This window comes from Panthera leo, chromosome C1 (assembly GCF_018350215.1).
Source record: "Panthera leo isolate Ple1 chromosome C1, P.leo_Ple1_pat1.1, whole genome shotgun sequence".
In the NCBI taxonomy this organism is placed as follows: Eukaryota; Metazoa; Chordata; class Mammalia; order Carnivora; family Felidae; genus Panthera; species Panthera leo.
Genome location: NC_056686.1, coordinates 161623767 through 161643275, shown reverse-complemented (window position 1 = coordinate 161643275; position 19509 = coordinate 161623767). Strand labels below are relative to the sequence as shown.

Here is a 19509-nt window from a genome sequence, read left to right as displayed (position 1 = left end):
TGTAGGTATTTTGTATGTCTCTCATTTCAAGTTTGATGTTTTTTCATGGTGTGAACTTAAAAAAATACATGGTAAGAAACACAATATAAAAGTTACTCTTTAAACTTTCTTAAGTGTACAGTTCAGTGGGGCTGTTTTCACATTATTAGGTAACAGATCTCTAGATCTCTTTCACCTTGCAGATCTAGAACTCCCTACCTACTGAACAACAACTTCCCATTTCCCCCCCTCCCTAGCCCTTGTCAACCACCATTCTCCTTTCTGTTTACATGATTTTGACTCCTGTAGCTATCTCATAGGTGGAGTCATACAGTATTTGCCCTTTTGTGACTGGCTTATTTCACTCAGCACTGAGCATGAGCACAGTGTCCTCAAAGTTTATCTGTGTTTTAGCATGGGACAGAATTTATCTTTTGAAGGCCAAATAGTATTCTGTTGTATGTACATACCACATTTTCTTTATCCATGCATCTGTTGATAGACATTTGGGTTGCTTCTACCTCTTGGCTATTGTGAATAATACTGCAATGAATATGGAAGTAGAAATATCTCTTCAAGATCCTGCTTTGAATTTTGTATGAATACCCTGAAGTTGAGTTATTGGATCATGTGATAATTCTACTTTTAGTGTTTTGAGGAACATTCTTACTGTTTTTCATAGTGGCTGCAAAACTTTATATTCTATCAATAGTGTACTAGAGTTCCTATTTCTCTACATCTGGCCCAGCACTTGTTATTTTCTGTTTTTTGATGATAACCGTCCTAATGAGTGTGAGATAATATCTTATTGTGGTTTTGATTTACATTTTTCTGATGATTAGGGATGTTAAGCATCTTTTAATATGCTTATTGGCCATTTGTTTATCTTCTTTAGAGAAATGTTTATTCAAGTCCTTTGTCCATGTATGTAACTTTTTAAGGTTACTTTTGTTGTTGTTGACTTATAGGAGTTCTTTATTCTAATATTCTGGATATTAACCCCTTATCAGACATATGATTTGCCATTATTTGTTCCCATTATATAGGTTGTCCTCACTCCCTTGATTATTTCCTTTGATGTGCAGAAGTTGTAAAATTTGATGGAATCTCATTTTTCTATTTTAATTTTTGTTTCCTGTGCTTTTGGTATCATATCTAAGATGTCATTGCCAAGTCCAATGTCATGAGGTCTTTCCCTTATGTTTTCTTCTAGGAGTATTATAGCTTTAGGTCCTACATTTAGGTCCTTAATTCATTTTGAGTTAATTTTTGTATATGGTATAAGGTAAGGCTCCACCTTCATTCTTTTGCGTGTGGCTGTCCAGTTTTCTCAACATCATTTGTTGAAGAGACAGTTTCTACCCCATTTTGTGGTCTTGGCAGCCTTGTTGATGATCATTCGACCATATATGTAAGGGTTTATTTCTGGGCTCTCTACATACTACTCCACTGGTCTCTGTGTCTATCTTTACGTTAGTTCCACATTGTTTTTACTATTGTAGCTTTACTGTAACTTTGTAATATATTTTGATAACAGAAATCATGCTATGGACTTTTGGGAATAATACCATGGAGGTGAAGTATCTTTCTCATGGCATCATATTGAGGGGTATATGATATCGACACAACTTATTACTGGTGATATTAACCTTGATCACTGGGTAAGGTGGTATCTGCCAGATTTCTTCACTGTAGAAGTATCCTTTTTTCCTTTCTATACTCCATGAAGTAGAAGCAAGTCACTAAGTCCAACCCACACTCAAGAAGAAGGGAATGAAGCTCCACCTCCAGAAGGAAGGAGTATCAAAAAATTTATGGACATTTGTTAAAACCACCCACAGTATTATTAATATGATAGGGGAAGGATATTTTGAGGCTATTCAAATATCCTGTTTCTCTTTACAGTTTCCCTGACTAAATTTTATTATTCTTCAGTGGATTTTGCCTGCCCCAGTTATTTTAGTATGGTGTTCCAATGGTGATTTTCTACTTCCTCTATTCCTTTTATGTTATTATTTGAAATCCGTAAGGAAGATTTATCTTTTTCCCCATATTTAGTTATTTATTTGATTGTTTACGTAGTTCTGTTTGGACTCACTGAAATTCGTTTTATTCTTTGAGTTGTAATCCAGTGTCCTCAGTATTTATTTTGTTACTCAAATTTTTCTGGCTTTGACCATTGGGAATTTTTTCAGGTTGCCTCCTGTGTCCTTTTGACATACCCGCATCTTTTTTTGTTTTTGTTTTTGTTTTCTTTTTTAACCATTTCCTCTCTGACACTGTAAGATGTTTCAGGCTATTATTATATTTTTCCTGTCCCAGCCTTGTCTCCAGGAAGCCCTGGTTCTGTAATTGGAGAATGGTATTTAGAAACTAAGATCTGGCTCTGTGTATGATTTTCGCTGCTGAGGTGTTACTGCTTGTAGACCCTGTCACCTCATAGAGTTAGAAAATACATGTGGTTATACTAACTCATGTATACAGGTATTGGTATCCATTTCTGTCAGCTGTGTTTATTTCTGTTACTTATCAGATAGATACTTTTTGACAGTTTAGTGAAAGAACATTCTACTTTCTTCCATGTTTTGGACGTGTGTTTTATAAATGGTTAATTCAGAATGCTGTGGGAATTTGCATTGGCATCCTGACTTCCTAATACATATTGTAATTTTGCATAAGATTTTAGATAAAACAACTTTTCAGTCAGATTTACTTTATTACAGTAATATATGTAATTTCACAAATATTTAAGTCCTAAATGGAGGGGGCACTCATTAAGTCTAGACTCTTTTTTTTCTTTTTAATGCTGTCATTGCTGAAATAATATTTATGTAAGCCCGTTCTTTTATAAGAGAGAGTCTTAACAATTTTGAATCTTTCTTCTATTTTGAAGCTTTAATAATAACCTTAAGGGATCTAAATGTGTGTGTGTGTGTGTGTGTGTGTGTGTGTGTGTGTGTGTGTGTGTAAAATCCTCATTTCACAAAAGACTTATGGGCTTTAACATGCTAGATGAGGGCAAAGCTTTTAAATTCTTTGCTTTTACAAGGCTTTCTTTTAATAGATTTGAATGGATCAAAATGTCTTAACTTGTCACTGAAGCCTCTAGTAATAATCCTTAGAAAAATTTCCTTTTTCTAGTTCCTTATTTTTACTTTTTTGTATTTATAAAACTCTTAGAAGGTACAAATGACCTTTTATGAAATTTAAAATTGATGGCTGAGTTGAGACATTTTGTGTAAATGGGGATTTGTCTTCCAAGTTTAGTTTGACTGTATATAAGAATTTTTTCAGCCTAAGAGATAATGGGACTTTCTTTTGCTATGTTTTTCTGTATGTTTTAAGGGATAATTTTTTTGTCTAAGTATAAAACATTTTTGTTAAGGTGGGCAGTCAAAAATACTATCTTTTTGTTTTTTAAGTTTATTTATTTTGAGAGAGTGAGTATGCACGAGTAGGGGAAGGGGAGAGAGAGAATCACATGTGGGGATTGAACTCATTAACTGTGAGATCGGGACCTGAGTCAAAGCTGGACACTTAACTGATTGAGCCATCCAGGTGTCCTCAAAATACTATCTTAATGATAGCCATAAATTTGAAAATAACTCCATAAATCCTCTGGCCTTTTTATATTGTAATTACGATGACTGTGGTAATACTATAATTTTTAAACTATAATATAAAAAAATACAATTGTGCCCCCCACAAAAGGCGCAAGTGTTCTGTAAGTGTTTGTATTAATTAATATATTTACATTTTACTTTAAGTGTTTCTACTGTAACATTATTTTATAATATTTTCATTGTAGGAATAAAATGTTCTAGTTAAATTTTAGATAAATAGGACTGATGGGTGATTCTGGCAACCAGTTTATTTTTTTGTGGGGAGAGGAATAAGCTAAAGGGAGTGGATCAGTTTATGTCACCATTTAGTTCAGCACATTTTATAGTTTTCCCTGTTGGGAGAAATATACTGAGATATTTCTGAAATATCTCAGAAAACTGGTCATGTTCTTCGGGTCCTCCAGGTCTCCTTTGAAGGAAAGTACCAGCTTGACAATAACGACATAATCTGTAACTATTTCCTCAATTCTTCCAGTTAAAAAAAAAATTATGTATAATGGTAATTTTCATTTTAAATCCTTATCTGAATGCTATAGTCCTGGAAATTTCTGGAGCAAGAAAATTTACTGTAGTGAATTCTCTGCTATCCATATTAGTGATGGAATTGGAAAATAGTACAGACTAGATCAATTTTACTCTATGATTTTTGACTCTATGATTATCATATTTTAGAAATGTAGTTGATGTTAATAGGAGTTGACATTCTCTGAGCATGCATTACCTGATAAGAATCTGATAATTAGAGCATTAGCAACAGTTTATTTATTAAATGAATGGGTTTTTTCTTGATTTGTTGTACCTTGAAAAAATTCACATTTTGGTTTTTCATAATTCACAATTCATAACTCTAGACTTGACAGTAATCTTTATGACTAACAATTAGGAGCTCCAGCTTCCCATTTCCTATTAGACAATTAGCATCTGTTTCCCAATTCAGAATGCTTGGGAAGTGACCTAGCTAGATGCACACCTCTCTTTATGCTAGAGAAGATTATATTAGATACAGGCAAAGTGATACTGGTACTACCAAATACTTTAGGAATAAAATAGTTTTTATAATATGTGAAACTAGCTATCACTTATAACAAAGATTCTTTGGGAAAATGCTTTTCAAGTTTCAGATAGACTGAGATAGGAACATCATCTATAAATCATGAGTTTTACTGTTGTAGATTTCATTCTTTTCTGTTAGTAAAAAAATTCATTTATAAGCAAATTTCATTCATTTCTCTTATTCTCCACCTTCCTTTTCCTGATTGGTTTTATAATTATCATGGATCTTATTGAGCACTGAAATGAGAATGAGATAAATTTTTCTCAGTGTTAGCCCAAGAATTGATTGAAATTGTTTTTGTTTCTTTTAGGAAATCCACCTTCTTCAATGTATTAACCAATAGTCAGGCTTCAGCAGAAAACTTCCCATTCTGCACTATTGATCCTAATGAGAGCAGAGTACCTGTGCCAGATGAAAGGTTTGACTTTCTTTGCCAGTACCACAAACCAGCAAGGTAAGAAAATCTTTATGCTATTATTTATTTGGTGGCCCTATATAGATGCAGTAAATGTGTGTAAATGATGTATTTAAAACCATATACGGGGCGCCTGGCTGGCTTGGTTGCTGGAACATGCATCTCCTCATCTCCGGGTTGTGAGTTCGAGCCACAAGTGTGGTGTATAGTTTACTTTAAAATAAATAAGTAAGTAAGTAAATAAATAAAATCATTTAGAAGTTTTTTTTCTCCAGAATTTATGGTTGTATTATGGGTGATTATAAAAATAATGTAGGGCATAGAGAAAGGTGAGGAAGGATACATCTGGCAGTTAACATTGCAGTTACTTTTTTTCTGAGGAGTATGAAGTAGAGGGAGTAAGCAGCCTGTATAATATTCCATTCATGTGGGGCGCCTGGGTGGCTCAGTCGGTTAAGCGTCCGACTTCGGCTCAGGTCATGATCTCACGGTCCGTGAGTTTGAGCCCCGCGTCGGGCTCTGTGCTGACAGCTCAGAGCCTGGAGCCTGCTTCGGATTCTGTGTCTCCCTCTCTCTCTGACCCTCTCCCATTCATGCTCTGTCTCCCTCTGTCTCAAAAATAAACAAACACTAAAAAAAAAAATTAAAAAAAATTCCATTCATGTAAAATTATATGTGTGCATGTATATTCATAGGAAAATATATGAAGCTGTTTGATGGTTATCTTTGGGTAGTGGAATTTTTAGGCGCTTTTTACTTTTTCATATTCTGTATCATTTGAGGTTTTTGTAACAATTTAGTTTCTCACTATTTTAGATGTGGTGATAAATCCTAAGTTTCTGTCTCTATTCCTGAATTTGCCTTCTTGATACTGGCACCTGCATGACTAAATAAGCGCCTCAGACTTGACATGTCCAAAATGGACCTCTTGATTTTCATCCTGCCTGTGCCAAGTTTGTTCTTTAAGACTTTCATATTTCAGTAAATAGCACTATTATTTTCCCAGTTGCTTAAGTCAAAGTCCAAGATTTATCTTTGATACCTCTTTCATCATCTCTAGATCTAGTCTATAAGCAATTCTTATGAGTACTAATCACAAAATATATACCCCATTTATTTAGTTTTTCTACTTTCATCCATTTGTTTGAGTATCCATTTTTTTTTATGAATTAAGAATTATAATGATGATTGCCATATGATTTTATAATTCTATCCATTTGTTTATCATTTATTGGCATTCTTCTGTAAGGAAGAGCTTTCTTGTCTGCATTTATTCACTCATGTATTCATTCATGTGTTACTCAGTTGGTTACAATGTCACAGTCATTGGGCATAGTTCAAATTACATTCCTGAAATTGGCTCCTCAAAGTGACTTCTGTTTTCTTTTTAAATGTGTGTGTGTGTGTGTGTGTGTTTTAGGTTTGTTTATTTATTTTGAGAGAGAGAGAACTCTTGTGCCTGTGTGAGGGGGTGGGGGGGTGGGAGAGCGAGAGAGAGCCCAATATGGGGCTTGAACTCATGAACTGTGAAGTATGACCTGAGCCGAAACCAAGAGTTGGATGTTTAACCAACTGAACCACCCAAGAGCCCCTGTTTTCTCTTTAAAACCTTTTTATTTTTAAAAGATTGCAAATTATACAAAAGAGGCAAAATTACTCATAGAATGCTTATGTGCCCTTCTCCCAAGTTTCTTTGAACCTTTGAGAGTGAGTTGCAGACATGATGCCACATTGCACTTCCATTCTTCCATTTGTATTTACTAAATACAGACCATTCTCTTACATTCCCACAGTAAATCACCAATCAGGGCATTAACATTGATACAGTATTACCATCTGATTCATAGATTCCGTTTAGATTTCTCCAGTTGTCCCAGTGATGTGCCTATTTGTTCAATTCCTTTGTATGTAGCCAGTCTTTTGACCCCTCTGGCTTGTTGACTGATTTGGAGCTGCTGATTTGGTCCCTGGCTACTGCTAGATTGCTCTCCTGCCAAGATGCCTTGTACAGGCCCCGGTTGCTATTGTGCTGCCTTTTCTCCCCATTCTGACTCTTTAGATGTTGGCCCTTGTCACTGCTAGACTGTGTGGTCATGTGACATTGCTGAAATTCTTCAGAGACCTGAAGAGAAAAACAATAGCAATAAAGCTCTTAGACTTCAAATTTGTTGAAATTTTAGGCAGTGAGGGAATTAACTTCTCAAAATTTCCTTTTTCTTTTGTCAGTGAACATTGATTAAATGCCTTAATGGAAATAAAAAGATTGAATGGGGGGTGTGTGCCTGGGTGGCTTAGTCGGTTAGGCTGCTGACTTGGGCTCAGGTTTTCTCATGGTTTGTGAGTTCGAGCCCCGTGTCGGGCTCTGTGCTGATGGTTCAGAGCCTGGAGCCTGCTTCAGATTCTGTGTCTCCCTCTCTGTCTGCCCCTCCCCCGATCGCACTCTGTCTTTCTCTATCAAAAACAAGTAAACATTAAAAAAATTAAAAAATAAAGTTATATGTGGATATTTGCACGGGGTTGGCACCCCTCGCCCCTGTTTTGCTCAAGGGTCAACTTAATCTCCGTATTTACATGACTGACTGACTGGTTTTCATAACTTGGTTTCTAACTTGTTTTAATTGTACCTTATTTTGAGCAAAGCAAAAGTTATTTCGTATATACCTCTATTTGTGTTGCTGTTGTTAACAACCAGGTTATTACTGTGCTGATAACTGGTTCACATCATTACATACATTTTTTATTTATATAACCTATGTGATGATTTTTTTTAAGTTATTTATTTTGAGGAGGGGGGAGGGGCAGAGAGAGAGGGAGAAGAGAATCTTAAGCAGTCTCCCTGTTGCCAGCACAGAGCCTGACACAGGGCTTGATCCCATGAATGAAATCATGACCGTAGCCGAGATTAAGAGCTGGTTGCTTCACTGACTGGGGCGCCCCAGCCTACATGATGATTAAATGCAAATCCAGATATCCTGTGTTTGAATCCTATTTTTGTTACCACTAGCTGAGTGATCCCCTATATGTAAATAGGTTTCTTAACTCCTCTCAGGCCCAATTTCCTCATCTTTAAAGTAGGTTTAATAAGTAGCACTTACCTAGTGGAGTTGTTTTGAACTTTGAGTGATTCATGTAAAGCAGTTAGTCCAGTGCCAGTCACAAGTTATGTTGGCTCATTCTGTGGCGATTACCTTCCCTTGTTTCAGTGTACTCTTTAACTGTTCTCCACTGCTTTTGTGTCTTTACGCATGGGCCAACAGAACAGTATAGTAAAATTAATGGTATGAGGGTTTTTTTAATGTTTACTTAATTTTGAGAGAGAAAGAGAGCATGTGCACATATGAATGTGCACGAGTGAGGGAAGGGCGGGCAGAGAGAGAGAGAGGGCGAGAGAACCTGAAGCAGGCTCTGTCCGCACTGATAGCAGAGCTCGAACTCACAAACTGTGAGATCATTACCTTAGCTGAAGTCGGATGCTTAACTGACTGAACCACCCAGGAACCCTGAGTTTTTTGTTTTTTGTTTTAAAAGTTTATTTATTTTGAGATAGAGAGCGAGTGAGCAGATGAGGGACAGAGAGAGACAGAGGGGAAGAGAGAGAGCCCCAAACAGGTTCGATTCCACACTGACAGAGTGGAGCTGGACGTGGGGCTTGATCTCACGAAAACAATTTCTTAGTATTGTTTTATAATAAAACCATCTTTTGTTTTTTAGCAAAATTCCTGCCTTTCTAAATGTGGTGGATATTGCTGGACTTGTGAAAGGAGCTCACAATGGGCAAGGCCTGGGAAATGCCTTTTTATCTCATATCAGTGCCTGTGATGGAATCTTTCATCTAACACGTAAGTACAGTTGTTTATTTAATTCATTCATTTCATTAATAATCAGTTGTATTTCCATTATTGCTCAAATGAAATTAGGAATGACTTACTAATAGAAGATTTGCCTAGCTTCACAAGATGAATCATGGATTGGTCTGCTAATTGTGACTTTAGTGTTATTTACTGTCATTTCCATATAAGAAGGCGTATTCCAAAGCAAGTATATGCTGTATTGATACTTCAGTTGAATTTCATCCCTTATTCTGGATTAGATCCACTGGGAAGTGTTTCTATGTGGAAGTAATTTTGTTGATTATAAAGCATTTTGACATTTTCTTAACTTGTGGAACTTTTCTGCATTCTTGGTTTTCTATGTGTTGAGAGGGCAGGATTGATACAGGAGAGGATTCCATTATTTCAGAGGTTATTTATTAGAGATCACAGGGTTAAGGAGAAACTATAGACCAGCTATTCCTTAATGGGGGGGGGGGGGGATATACAGCAAAGGGAACAACCTGTTAGAACTAGGTGTTAATGTTCTTTTGACTACAAAAGTGAGCCAAGAATATAGTAATTCTCTGATAGAAGGTTTAGGTTGGGCTTCGGTTAAGGTTCACGTCAAGACTGCACTGCAGGATATTATAATGGTGCACTGCACCATTATAATATGGTGTTGTAATGAACAAATCCGTGCAAATGAAGGAAACTCAGGTTAGAGGTACAGGCCAGTTGTGGTCTGATTTAGTGCTTTTGTTTGTTTCTGGTCCAAGACTAGATAACTATAGCAATTATAAATGAGCATTTAGAAAATTTGATAGCCATTTGACTGAGAAATTTGTCATTTGAATCTAATAAGTTGTATTAGCATTTATGCTAATTAGTATTATAAAGTACTAATACTAATTTATAAAATAATAGAATAGTAATACTAAATACTAAAATAAATTGTATTAGTATTTACACTAATTAGTATTAATTGTCTAGTATTTTTGTAGGTTTTTTAAAAAATTCATTTGCCTAGTAGTTCATTTTTATTGTATTTTACAAAAGTCCACCTCAGATAGTTTGAGAAGCACTGATTTAATTGGGTGGAGGTATATAGACACCTTCTGGAAGGGTTTGAGGTGCAGGTGAAGACTAGGGTTATGGTTGGGGTTGCTTGGGTGGGAGGGTGGAATTCAATAATGTAGAGTAGTGTTGCTTAAAGCCTTACATTGACAAGAGCCTTTGTTTTCCCGACACTTTGACTTTTTACTGGTTCTGGTGACTGATGTGAGAGTTTCTTTTTTTTTTTTTTTTTTTTTTCAACGTTTTTTATTTATTTTTGGGACAGAGAGAGACAGAGCATGATCGGGGGAGGGGTAGAGAGAGAGGGAGACACAGAATCGGAAACAGGCTCCAGGCTCCGAGCCATCAGCCCAGAGCCTGACACGGGGCTTGAACTCACGGACCGCGAGATCGTGACCTGGCTGAAGTCGGACGCTCAACCGACTGCGCCACCCAGGCGCCCCGATGTGAGAGTTTCAAAGAGATTTGGAATCAAGTGTGACTCCTAGGTTTTTGGACTGGGCCAGTTGAATGAATCTTGATGCCATTCACTGAAATGTTAAATGTAGAAGGACCAAGAAGTCTTGGGAGAGAGTTGATGAGGTCAGTTTGGGACAGTTTCTTTGCATTTTTGAGCCTAGGACATACAGATAGAAGATATCTTTAAGAAAGTAGGATTGATAGGGCAGGTGTGACAGGAAGATGGGGGTAAGAGAACTGAAGTTTTGGGTGTGAGAGGGATTGGACTGATGGATGGAATAGAGCTTGACATGAGGTAGCAGGGAACATAGGAGAGGACTGAAAAATGGAAGGGTCATGGATCTGATTACCTGAGGAGGTTCAAGAACAGATATGTTGGGTATAATGGGGTGTGTGCTTAGAAAGGGATATTTGGGGACACATGGGTGGCTCAGTCGGTTAAGTATTTGACTTCAGCTCAGCTCATGATCTTGCGGTTTGTGAGTTCGAGCCTCGTGTTGGGTTCTGCTGACAGCCTGGAGCCTACTTTGGATTCTATGCCTCTCTTTCTCTCTCTGCCCTTCCCCCACCCATGCTCTGCATCTCTCTCTTAAAAATAAATAAACATTAAAAAAAAAGGAAAGGGATATTTGACTTAAAATTTTCTGAAGTGGAGCAGTTCAGGGTGATGGTAAGATCCTGATAATGGCCTAAAACCATCAGTAAATGTAATCAAGTCTTTGGTTTGTTATCTGTTGTATAACATTCATCTGTTTTTCTAACCCTTAGGGAAAATGAATTTGGTTAGGAGCATATATACTTTATTGCATTTCATTCAGGCTAAAACTATTATAAAGAAAAAAAAAGTCTGTTTAAACTAGATACCCTGGTTTCTTATAGTAATTGATTTCAGAGGTATTAACTTGTAAAAATATGCATCTTAAAATTGATGATATACGGTATATATTATTGTATAGTGCATAGAACCTAGGATGATAGTTGTATAACCAGAATTTTCAAAACATCTTCATGGAATTACAATCAATAAAAAAGACTTGTAGAGATTAAATAGATACAATGATTACCTTGAAGCTGTGAAAATTGGGAATTCTTTAATTCTAAATTATAATATATTTTTGTCTTTAACAATCAGATTATGGAATGAGTGTGAAAAAAGATTTTATCTTTCATATTACTCATTATTTAAAGATTATTTTCTTCAAATATCTTAAAGTCACCAGAAATGCAGTTGACTTGTTTATTTATTAAATAGTAAATGCTTTGTGTTCTGGGTGCTGGAAATAGATAGTGGGTGGCAGAATCTAACATTCTCTGATTTTATGAAGCTTCTAGTCTGGTAGTGGAAATAAACACTGAATCATTATATTAATAAGTGTGTAATCACATTGTTGGATTTGTACTTTTTTTTTTTTTTTTTATACCTCACTGGGGAATTACTTACTTATTTGCTTATTACCATGTTTGAAACTTGTTTGAATTCTTAAGTTCATCATTTCTTATTTTGGTGAAAAAAATCAGTTTTCTGTGTTTATATTTTTTAGTTTTTCTGTTTTTGTTTTAGATAGTTGAATTAAAGCTACCAAGGAAGGGGATGGGACATCTGGCTGGCTCCGTTGGCACAGCATGCGACTTTTGATCTCAGGGTCATGAGTTTGAGTCCCACATTGGGTGTGGAGATGGTTTTAAAAAAAACTACTAAGGGGCGCCTGGGTGGCTCAGTCGGTTGAGCGTCCGACTTCGGCTCAGGTCATGATCTCACAGTCTGTGAGTTCGACCCCCACATCGGGCTCTGTGCTGACGGCTCAGAGCCTGGAGCCTGTTTCGGATTCTGTGTCTCCCTCTCTCTCTGCCCCTTCCCCGCTCATGCTCTGTCTCTCTCTGTCTCAAAAATAAATAAAAAACATTAAGAAAAAGAAAAAAAAAAAAAAAAAAAAAAACTACTAAGGAAAGGGACAGCATCGTGATGATATCTATTAGTGTCTAGGGCACTTTTAAGCTTTCCATTAGAACATGTGAAAGTTAGGAGAGAGAAAAAATTATGAGTGGGAAATTTTGGTTTATTTATTAATTTATTAATGCTATGCTTCTCTCCATTAATTTAATTTTAAAAAATTAAACTTTCTCTCACCTTGTTTACTTCCCTTGGTTATTAGGCATTTGTAAATACCTACATTGCCTCAAAAATGTATTCTTGTTTTAAATATAAATACTTTGACAGGTTTTCTTTGGCTTTAAATCATTAGCTCACTCTATCTTATTAATTTGACATATTAAAATTTTTTTATGTTGTTTATTTTATTTTGAGAGAGAGAGAGAGCGAGCACAAGCTGGGGAGGGACAGAGAGAAGAGAGAGAATTCCAAGCAGGTTCTGCACTATTAGTGCAGAGCCTGATGTGAGGCTGGAACTCACGAACGCTGAGATCATCATTGAGCTGAGATCAAGAGTCAGATGCTTAACCACCTGAGCCACCCACGTGCCCCTCATTTGACACATTATTTATGGAACACCTCTTTCAAGTGTGCTAGATGCTGAAGGATGTGATAGTGGGTAAGAACAGGTAAGACTCTTACCCTCAGAGAACTTACAATACATGGAGGAGACAGACATTGAACAAATGGTCATATAAACACTAGATGCTATTCTCTGTGCACAAAGAGGAGAGACAGTAGTGTGCATGTGAGTGTGTAGTGTTGCCTTGAGGAAGTGATGGTTATGCTGACAGGTAAAGACTGAGTGGGAACAAATATATTAGGGGAAGGAGGAGGAGAAGGAGAGACTGATTATTTAGAGTAAATGGCTCTAAAGAAAGAACTGTCAGTGTAGGTAAGATGAATGGTGAGGAATAGGAGGGATGGAAGAGAGCCAGGGAGGTAATTGGGGATCACCATGTCCACCATATTAAGGTTTAATGGCTTGAATATGAAGAGTTTTTTTTTTAATGTTTATTTTTGAGACAGAGAGAGAGACAGAATGTGAGTGGGTGAGGGGCACAGAGAGAGGGAGACACAGAATCTGAAGCAGGCTCCAGACCCTGAGCTGTCAGCACTGAGCCCAATGCAGGTTCCAACCCAGGATCTTTGAGATCATGACCTGAGTCGAAGTCAGACACTTAACGGACTGAGCCACCCAGGCTCCCCTGAATAGTTTTAAATAGAGAGTTGGGGTAGGAATGCAGATTAAATTGTTCCAGGGGCTTACTTTGCAGTTACTCAGTTGAGTTATATTTTTAATGTTTTAAGAAATCAAAATGGAGTTACACCAAGAATTTGAAATTTCATTCTGTCATAAAAAGATTATTTTCAAGATGCTCATAATGATTTCCATAGATGTCTGGGCATGAAAAACCTAGAATACTTCTTTTGTAAAAGGATCTATACACATTACTAAATTTGCTTACCTCTTAAATAGTGTTTTCTCCTTGTGAGGTTTGTTGCCTAATGTGTAGGTATTTCAGATCCCTTCTCCATTAATCATTAGAGTTGTCTTTAAAATTTTATTTTCAGGGGGTTTCTTGTTTGTAAAGTATTCTAATAAGGTAATGAGAGATACTAGAAATAATGAAAGATTATCTTGTTCATATGTACGCAGATATGGAGATAGACTTACCTTTTAAAGTGTGTTTTTAAAGTGACTGAATACTAACTCATAGCTATGGATTCAGCTACATAAATAAGAATTTAATGTTTCAGCAACAAGGGTTGCTGAAGTGAAAGTCTTTTTTTTTTTTTTTTTTTTTCTGTTTATTTATTTTTGAAAGCATGAGAAAGGGAGGGTCAGAGAGAGATGGAGACAGAGTTTCCATCTGAGCTGTCAGCACAGAGCCTGGTGCGGGGCTTGAACTCATGAGCCATGAGATCTTGACCTGAGCCAAAGTTGGACACTTAATCGACTGAGCCACCCAGGCACCCAGTGAGAGTGAGTCTTAATGGGACACATAAAAATAAAAAAATTGCCAGACTTTGTATAATGGGAACTATTAAAGCTAATCTTTTTATTCTGGTGAATGTTATAAACAAAGTTTTGTGGGAAGTATTTTTAATAGTACCAATGAGTCTTTTCTTATTAAAATTAATTTGAAAACAGAATCAGTTTTATTGCAGGGTGACTTTTTTTTCTTGCTCTATTTTAAATGCTTAGAAAACTTTTGCAAAAGAACATTAATTGAAGAATGATCTAATAATGTGTTCATTATGTGAAACTTCTTAGGTAGGTTATTGAAGATACTCCTTTAGTGTGTTAAGCCAGTTTGTAGCAAACGTAGACTAATTTTGTATAGGAGGTAGATATAATAATTTTTTTTTCTGCACATAGTAACATGGATTTATCTCAAAATAATTATGCTAAGTAGAAGCCAGTCCAAAAAAAGAGCATAAACTATATGATTCCATTTACATAAGATTTTAGAAAATACAAACTAATGTATCAGAAGGCAAATCAGTGGTTGCCTGGGGTCAAGGGGATGGGGTGGGGTAAGGGGGAGGGATTACTAAGGGGCATGAAGAAACTTTTGGGGTGATGGATATGTTCATAATCTTGTGATGGTATCACAGGTATATACATACTGTATACCAAATTTTACACTTTATGCACAGTTCACTAAATGTTAATTTTTTACTTCATAAAAGTAAGAAAAAGAAAAAAAAAAGGAAAAGGATGTGGAAATTAAAAAAACACACACACACAATCTTTTATGTCACTTTTCCTTCTAGGGGAGTTTTGATTAGACTCTTTTACCTGATTGTATCAGTAGTATAAGCATTGAAGATGTCATATTTCTAGATAATAATTAGCAGATTGGTACACTATTTGTATTGATTTACAAATCAGAAGTCAACCTGACATTTTATGAGTCTGGGGATTTGTGGAGAAGAAACTTGGATTTTGGTGCAATTAAAGTGAAATTATCTGTCTCTTTCATACATCAATCTGATAAGTACAGATTCTTTTCAACTAGACAATTCCTTAAAAATTCCAAAATATTACTTATTGGCAACTTTGTTAGTAAGTTTGTTGGGCAACACTTGTTTTTTTAAGTTTATTTATTTTGAGAGAGAGAGAGAACCAGCAGGGCAGGGTCAGAGAGACAGGGAGAGAGAGAATCCCAAGCATGCTCTGCACTGACAGTGCAGAGCCTGACGTGGGGCTCAAACTCACAAACCGGAAGATCATAACCTCAGCTGAAATCAAGAGTTGGACGCTTAACCGACTGAGCCACCCAGGTGCCCCTGGGCAAAACCTTTTAAAAAAATTTCATTTGTAAAGTTCAGGATTTGTGTGTATTTTAGTTTTTAAATTACCATATCGTAAAATTGACTTGTTTTGGCATACAGGTCTTTGAATTTCAGCATATGTATAGATTTGTGTAACCACTGGCACACAGGGTGCAGAACACTTCACCTCAAAAATCCTCTTAGGCTATCCCTTTATAGTCACACTCTTGTCACCATGAAACATGATAGCTGTTGATCTGTTCTGCATCACTTGAGTTTTGTCTTTTTGAGAATGTTATATCAGTGAAAGAATAGGAATGTGCAGTGTTTTCATTTTGGAAAGATGTTTAAGGATGAAAACTAATGGTGTTATTAGCATATCCTCTGGGCCCATCCATCAGACATGTTTCTGGAACCTAGGAGGGGCTGAAGTTATTCCAGAGGGCATTGGTTTTCAGTATTTTTTGTTCTTTACTTTTTCAGTTTTCTTTGATCTCATTCTTCTGTTCTTTTATGGATCTTTTAAGTGTTTTTAAACAACACAGTGTTTCTTTCACTCTTGGTGTTTTGGGAAATACTACCCTTTTTTCTTTCAAAGCTTGCTTTTTAAAAATTCATAATAAAATTGTTAAAATTTTAAAATTTAAGTCTTGAACTAACAGGTAGAACTGCCTATCTCTAAAACATAAAAGTGCCTGGAAATACAGAATGTTATGAAAATGGTAAGAATACTGTATTTGTCAGACTTTTCTACCAAAGAGCTCTCACAGCAAAGGATGAGGAACTTGAGGGCCTTTGGTACACAGTGCAGCCCCAGACACTTGACTTCAGGGAAAAGTTTTGGCATCTCATGGTTTACTTTCCTCTGTACTTCCAGCAGTATGCAGTCCCCAACTTGAGAAGCAGGATTGTAGGTTGATATAAACACCCTAGACCTATCAAAAGACCTATCTGACCAAACAACTAGGTCCAGCTTATAATAATAATGACTATCTTTATAGCATTTTGTTTCTTTAGTGCTTTTTAAATTGTGAAGTCTTGATCATCAAGCAACCCAGTGAGATGTGTATTCGTTATTGTCATCCTCATTTTCAAATGAGAAAACCAAAGCTTAGATAGGTAAAATGATTTGCCCAAGTCACATAACTGAAAGGTGTCAGTCCCTGTGATTAAACCAACTTTGTATGGCATCAGTCCTTCCTCTCCCACTCTGTCATGACCCATATCATTAACTGTAACTCTGTGTTGTCAAATGTCTGGAAGAAATAGATGTTTGAGTGAAAACTTTGACAGTGTATGGAAAAGGTACCTCATTTTCTGAGGACTAAAGGTAGCTGTGTGTGTGTGTGTGTGTGTGTGTGTGTGTGTGTGTGTGTGTAAATTCTTAATTCCGGTATGTTTTCATACAGTGTTATATTAGTTTCAGATGTACAATACAGTGATTCAGCAATTCCATACATCACCCAGTGCTCATCACAAGTGTCATCCTTAATCTCCTTTACTTATTTCACCCATCCCCCGCACCTTTCCTCTGGTAGCCATCAGTTCTTTATCGTTAAGAGTCTGTTTCTTGCTTTTTCTCTTTTGCTTTCCTTTGTTCATTTGTTTCTTAAATTCCACATCTGAGTGAAATCATATGGTATTTCTTTTTCTCTCACTGACTTATTTCACTTAGTATTATGCTCTTTAGCTCCGTGTTGTTGCAAAAGGCAAGATTTTGTTCTTTTTTATGGCTGAATAATAATCCATTGTAAAGGTAGCTTTTACTCTTGAAGCCTGTGCCAGAGCTCCATGGAGTAGCATTGGGGGACTCAGGTTACATTGTAATATGTGCATGCTTTTGTAAGTACCTATCCAGGTAGAATATTTTGTTTCCAGTCATTTGTATTGCTGAACAAAATACATAGGGTCTGACGATTCTATTAAGTAGAAAGTCAGTAAAGGGTTTTGATGGATTCACTGCCAGTAGATTTCTTGTCTCTCTCTAGCACCTAGAATGTACCTTTCTCAATTTGCTTTACCTGTATTCAGTAAACAAGATAGGGGGTCTTTAAAAACTTCTATTAAGAGTTAAAAATAGTGGAATATAAAATCTTCTGTCAGCTCTATTGATAGGGGAAAATACATGTACTTTTGTTTTTTAAATGGAATATAAATTCTGCTTGGGTTAAGTTTATGATATAGTACTTTCATAATGTAAAAGAAAGCTCTTAACTTGAAAAGTGTTATTAATACATGCTGACTAAAGCAAAACCTTTTTAGATAGAGTTTTAAATAAGATTAAAGTTAACTTGAAGAGTTAATTTTCCCTGAAAACATGAGATGGAGGGGGGAGGGTTAAATGTGAGATAAGAATAAGGTTTTTATAAATTTAATACATAAATTACCAGCTTGAGGAAACCAAAACATAATACATTTGGATGACACATTAAGTGATTTTTTTAATAAGTGACTTTTTAACAAGTGAGATGAATCATTTAGAGAATTGTGTTTATTTATTTTTATTTTTAGGGTTTTTTTTTTCAGTTTATTTATTTATTTTGAGAGAGAACAAGTGGAGTAGGGGCAGAGAAAGAGGGGGAGGGAGAGAATCCCAAGCAGGCTCTGCACTAGAGGTGCAGAGTCTGATGCAGGGCTCAAACTCCACAAACCATGAGATCATGACCTGAGCTGAAACCAAGAGTCAGACACTTAACTGACTGAGCCACCCGCCCCTAGAGGACTTTAAAGTAAACTTTAAGAGAGAATAGCTATTGCAAAAATTTGTTGACTAATTTAGGCAAATGTTAACGAGTCTACTTTATGAAAGCCCTATTGTCTTTTCAGTTACTTCTTCCCTGCCAAGGTAGTTGAATATACACATCTAAGACATAATATTCATTTTCAATGTTTTGTTGCAGGTAGGAAGAAACATGTACACCAGGTCTAGTTTTAGCAGCCCTGTGAATGAGAGTGATGGGTTGTATGTGGGGGAAGGGGAGCACGGTTTGGTAGGCTGTTCCTGTGCTCCTGTCAGTCCTCTTTTGATACAGGTTTACATGGAAGTGGAGTTGGGAAGAGCTTGAAGTTCATAATTTCAGGTAGCAAAGTTGTGCTTCCAAAATACCCAACACTCATTTTATGCCTGAAAATAAGGTGCTGTTTATTGTGCTGGAATTTCTAGAATGTTAGACATATGTTGAGTTAAGCGTAACTCAAAAAAATGTTCATACATGTTTCTAAGGTTTCATGCCTCTTTTATGGCCTATCTCTTCAAGCTATTAAACAAAACAAATAGTTGACTTCGAAGGATCTCTTTCTTTTTTTTTATTCTCTATGCTTGTGTTGCTTGAATGAACATTCAATACCGACACAAAGAATGCCACAAAAATTGTATTTCAGTTGGAATTAATCTGTTTTGGCTTCCCTGCAAAAATACTTGCAGTCTTTTTAGTGTAATTCAGTTATTTTTATAAGTAGCTATTTATGACATCACAGAAGATAAACTTTAGATGAGAAATAAATTTCAGAGGCTAATTATCTTTCAACACAGAGACCTTACCTCATATGTTTTTATGTATTTTATATTTAATGTACTTCCATGAAAGGATAAAGGGTTATAATTGAAATTAGGGGGAAAAAAGAGCATTATCTCTGAGATTTTGTTGTGGATCACAATTTGAGAAATGCTAACTAAAACTACAGTCTAGCCATGTTTATTTTAACAAAGGTGCAGTATCATAAACCCTGTATAAACACTAACTCGTTTACTCTTGTTAACAGCTCTGTAAGAAAGGTCCTGTTATTATCCTCATTTTGTAAATGAGGAATCCAAAGAGTAGAGGAGTTACAATACTTGCCCAAGATTACATTGTTAGTAATGCTAGCAGTAGGTAGAATCA

The 19509-nt window shown here is 36.1% G+C and overlaps 1 protein-coding gene across 2 annotated transcripts in view; it reads left to right on the top strand.

Annotated features, from left to right (window-relative positions):
• The window catches only part of OLA1 (Obg like ATPase 1), a 171196-nt gene that overhangs the window by 10299 nt on the left and 141388 nt on the right, over positions 1–19509 (top strand). For both annotated transcript variants that reach the window (XM_042949169.1, XM_042949168.1), the window contains 2 exons: positions 4967–5110; positions 8783–8910. Coding sequence is in view for 1 of the 2 variants with exons in the window: in XM_042949168.1 (XP_042805102.1) it covers positions 4967–5110; positions 8783–8910 (272 nt within the window). In the remaining variant the exon portion in view is untranslated. The remainder of the gene's footprint in view (positions 1–4966; positions 5111–8782; positions 8911–19509) is intronic.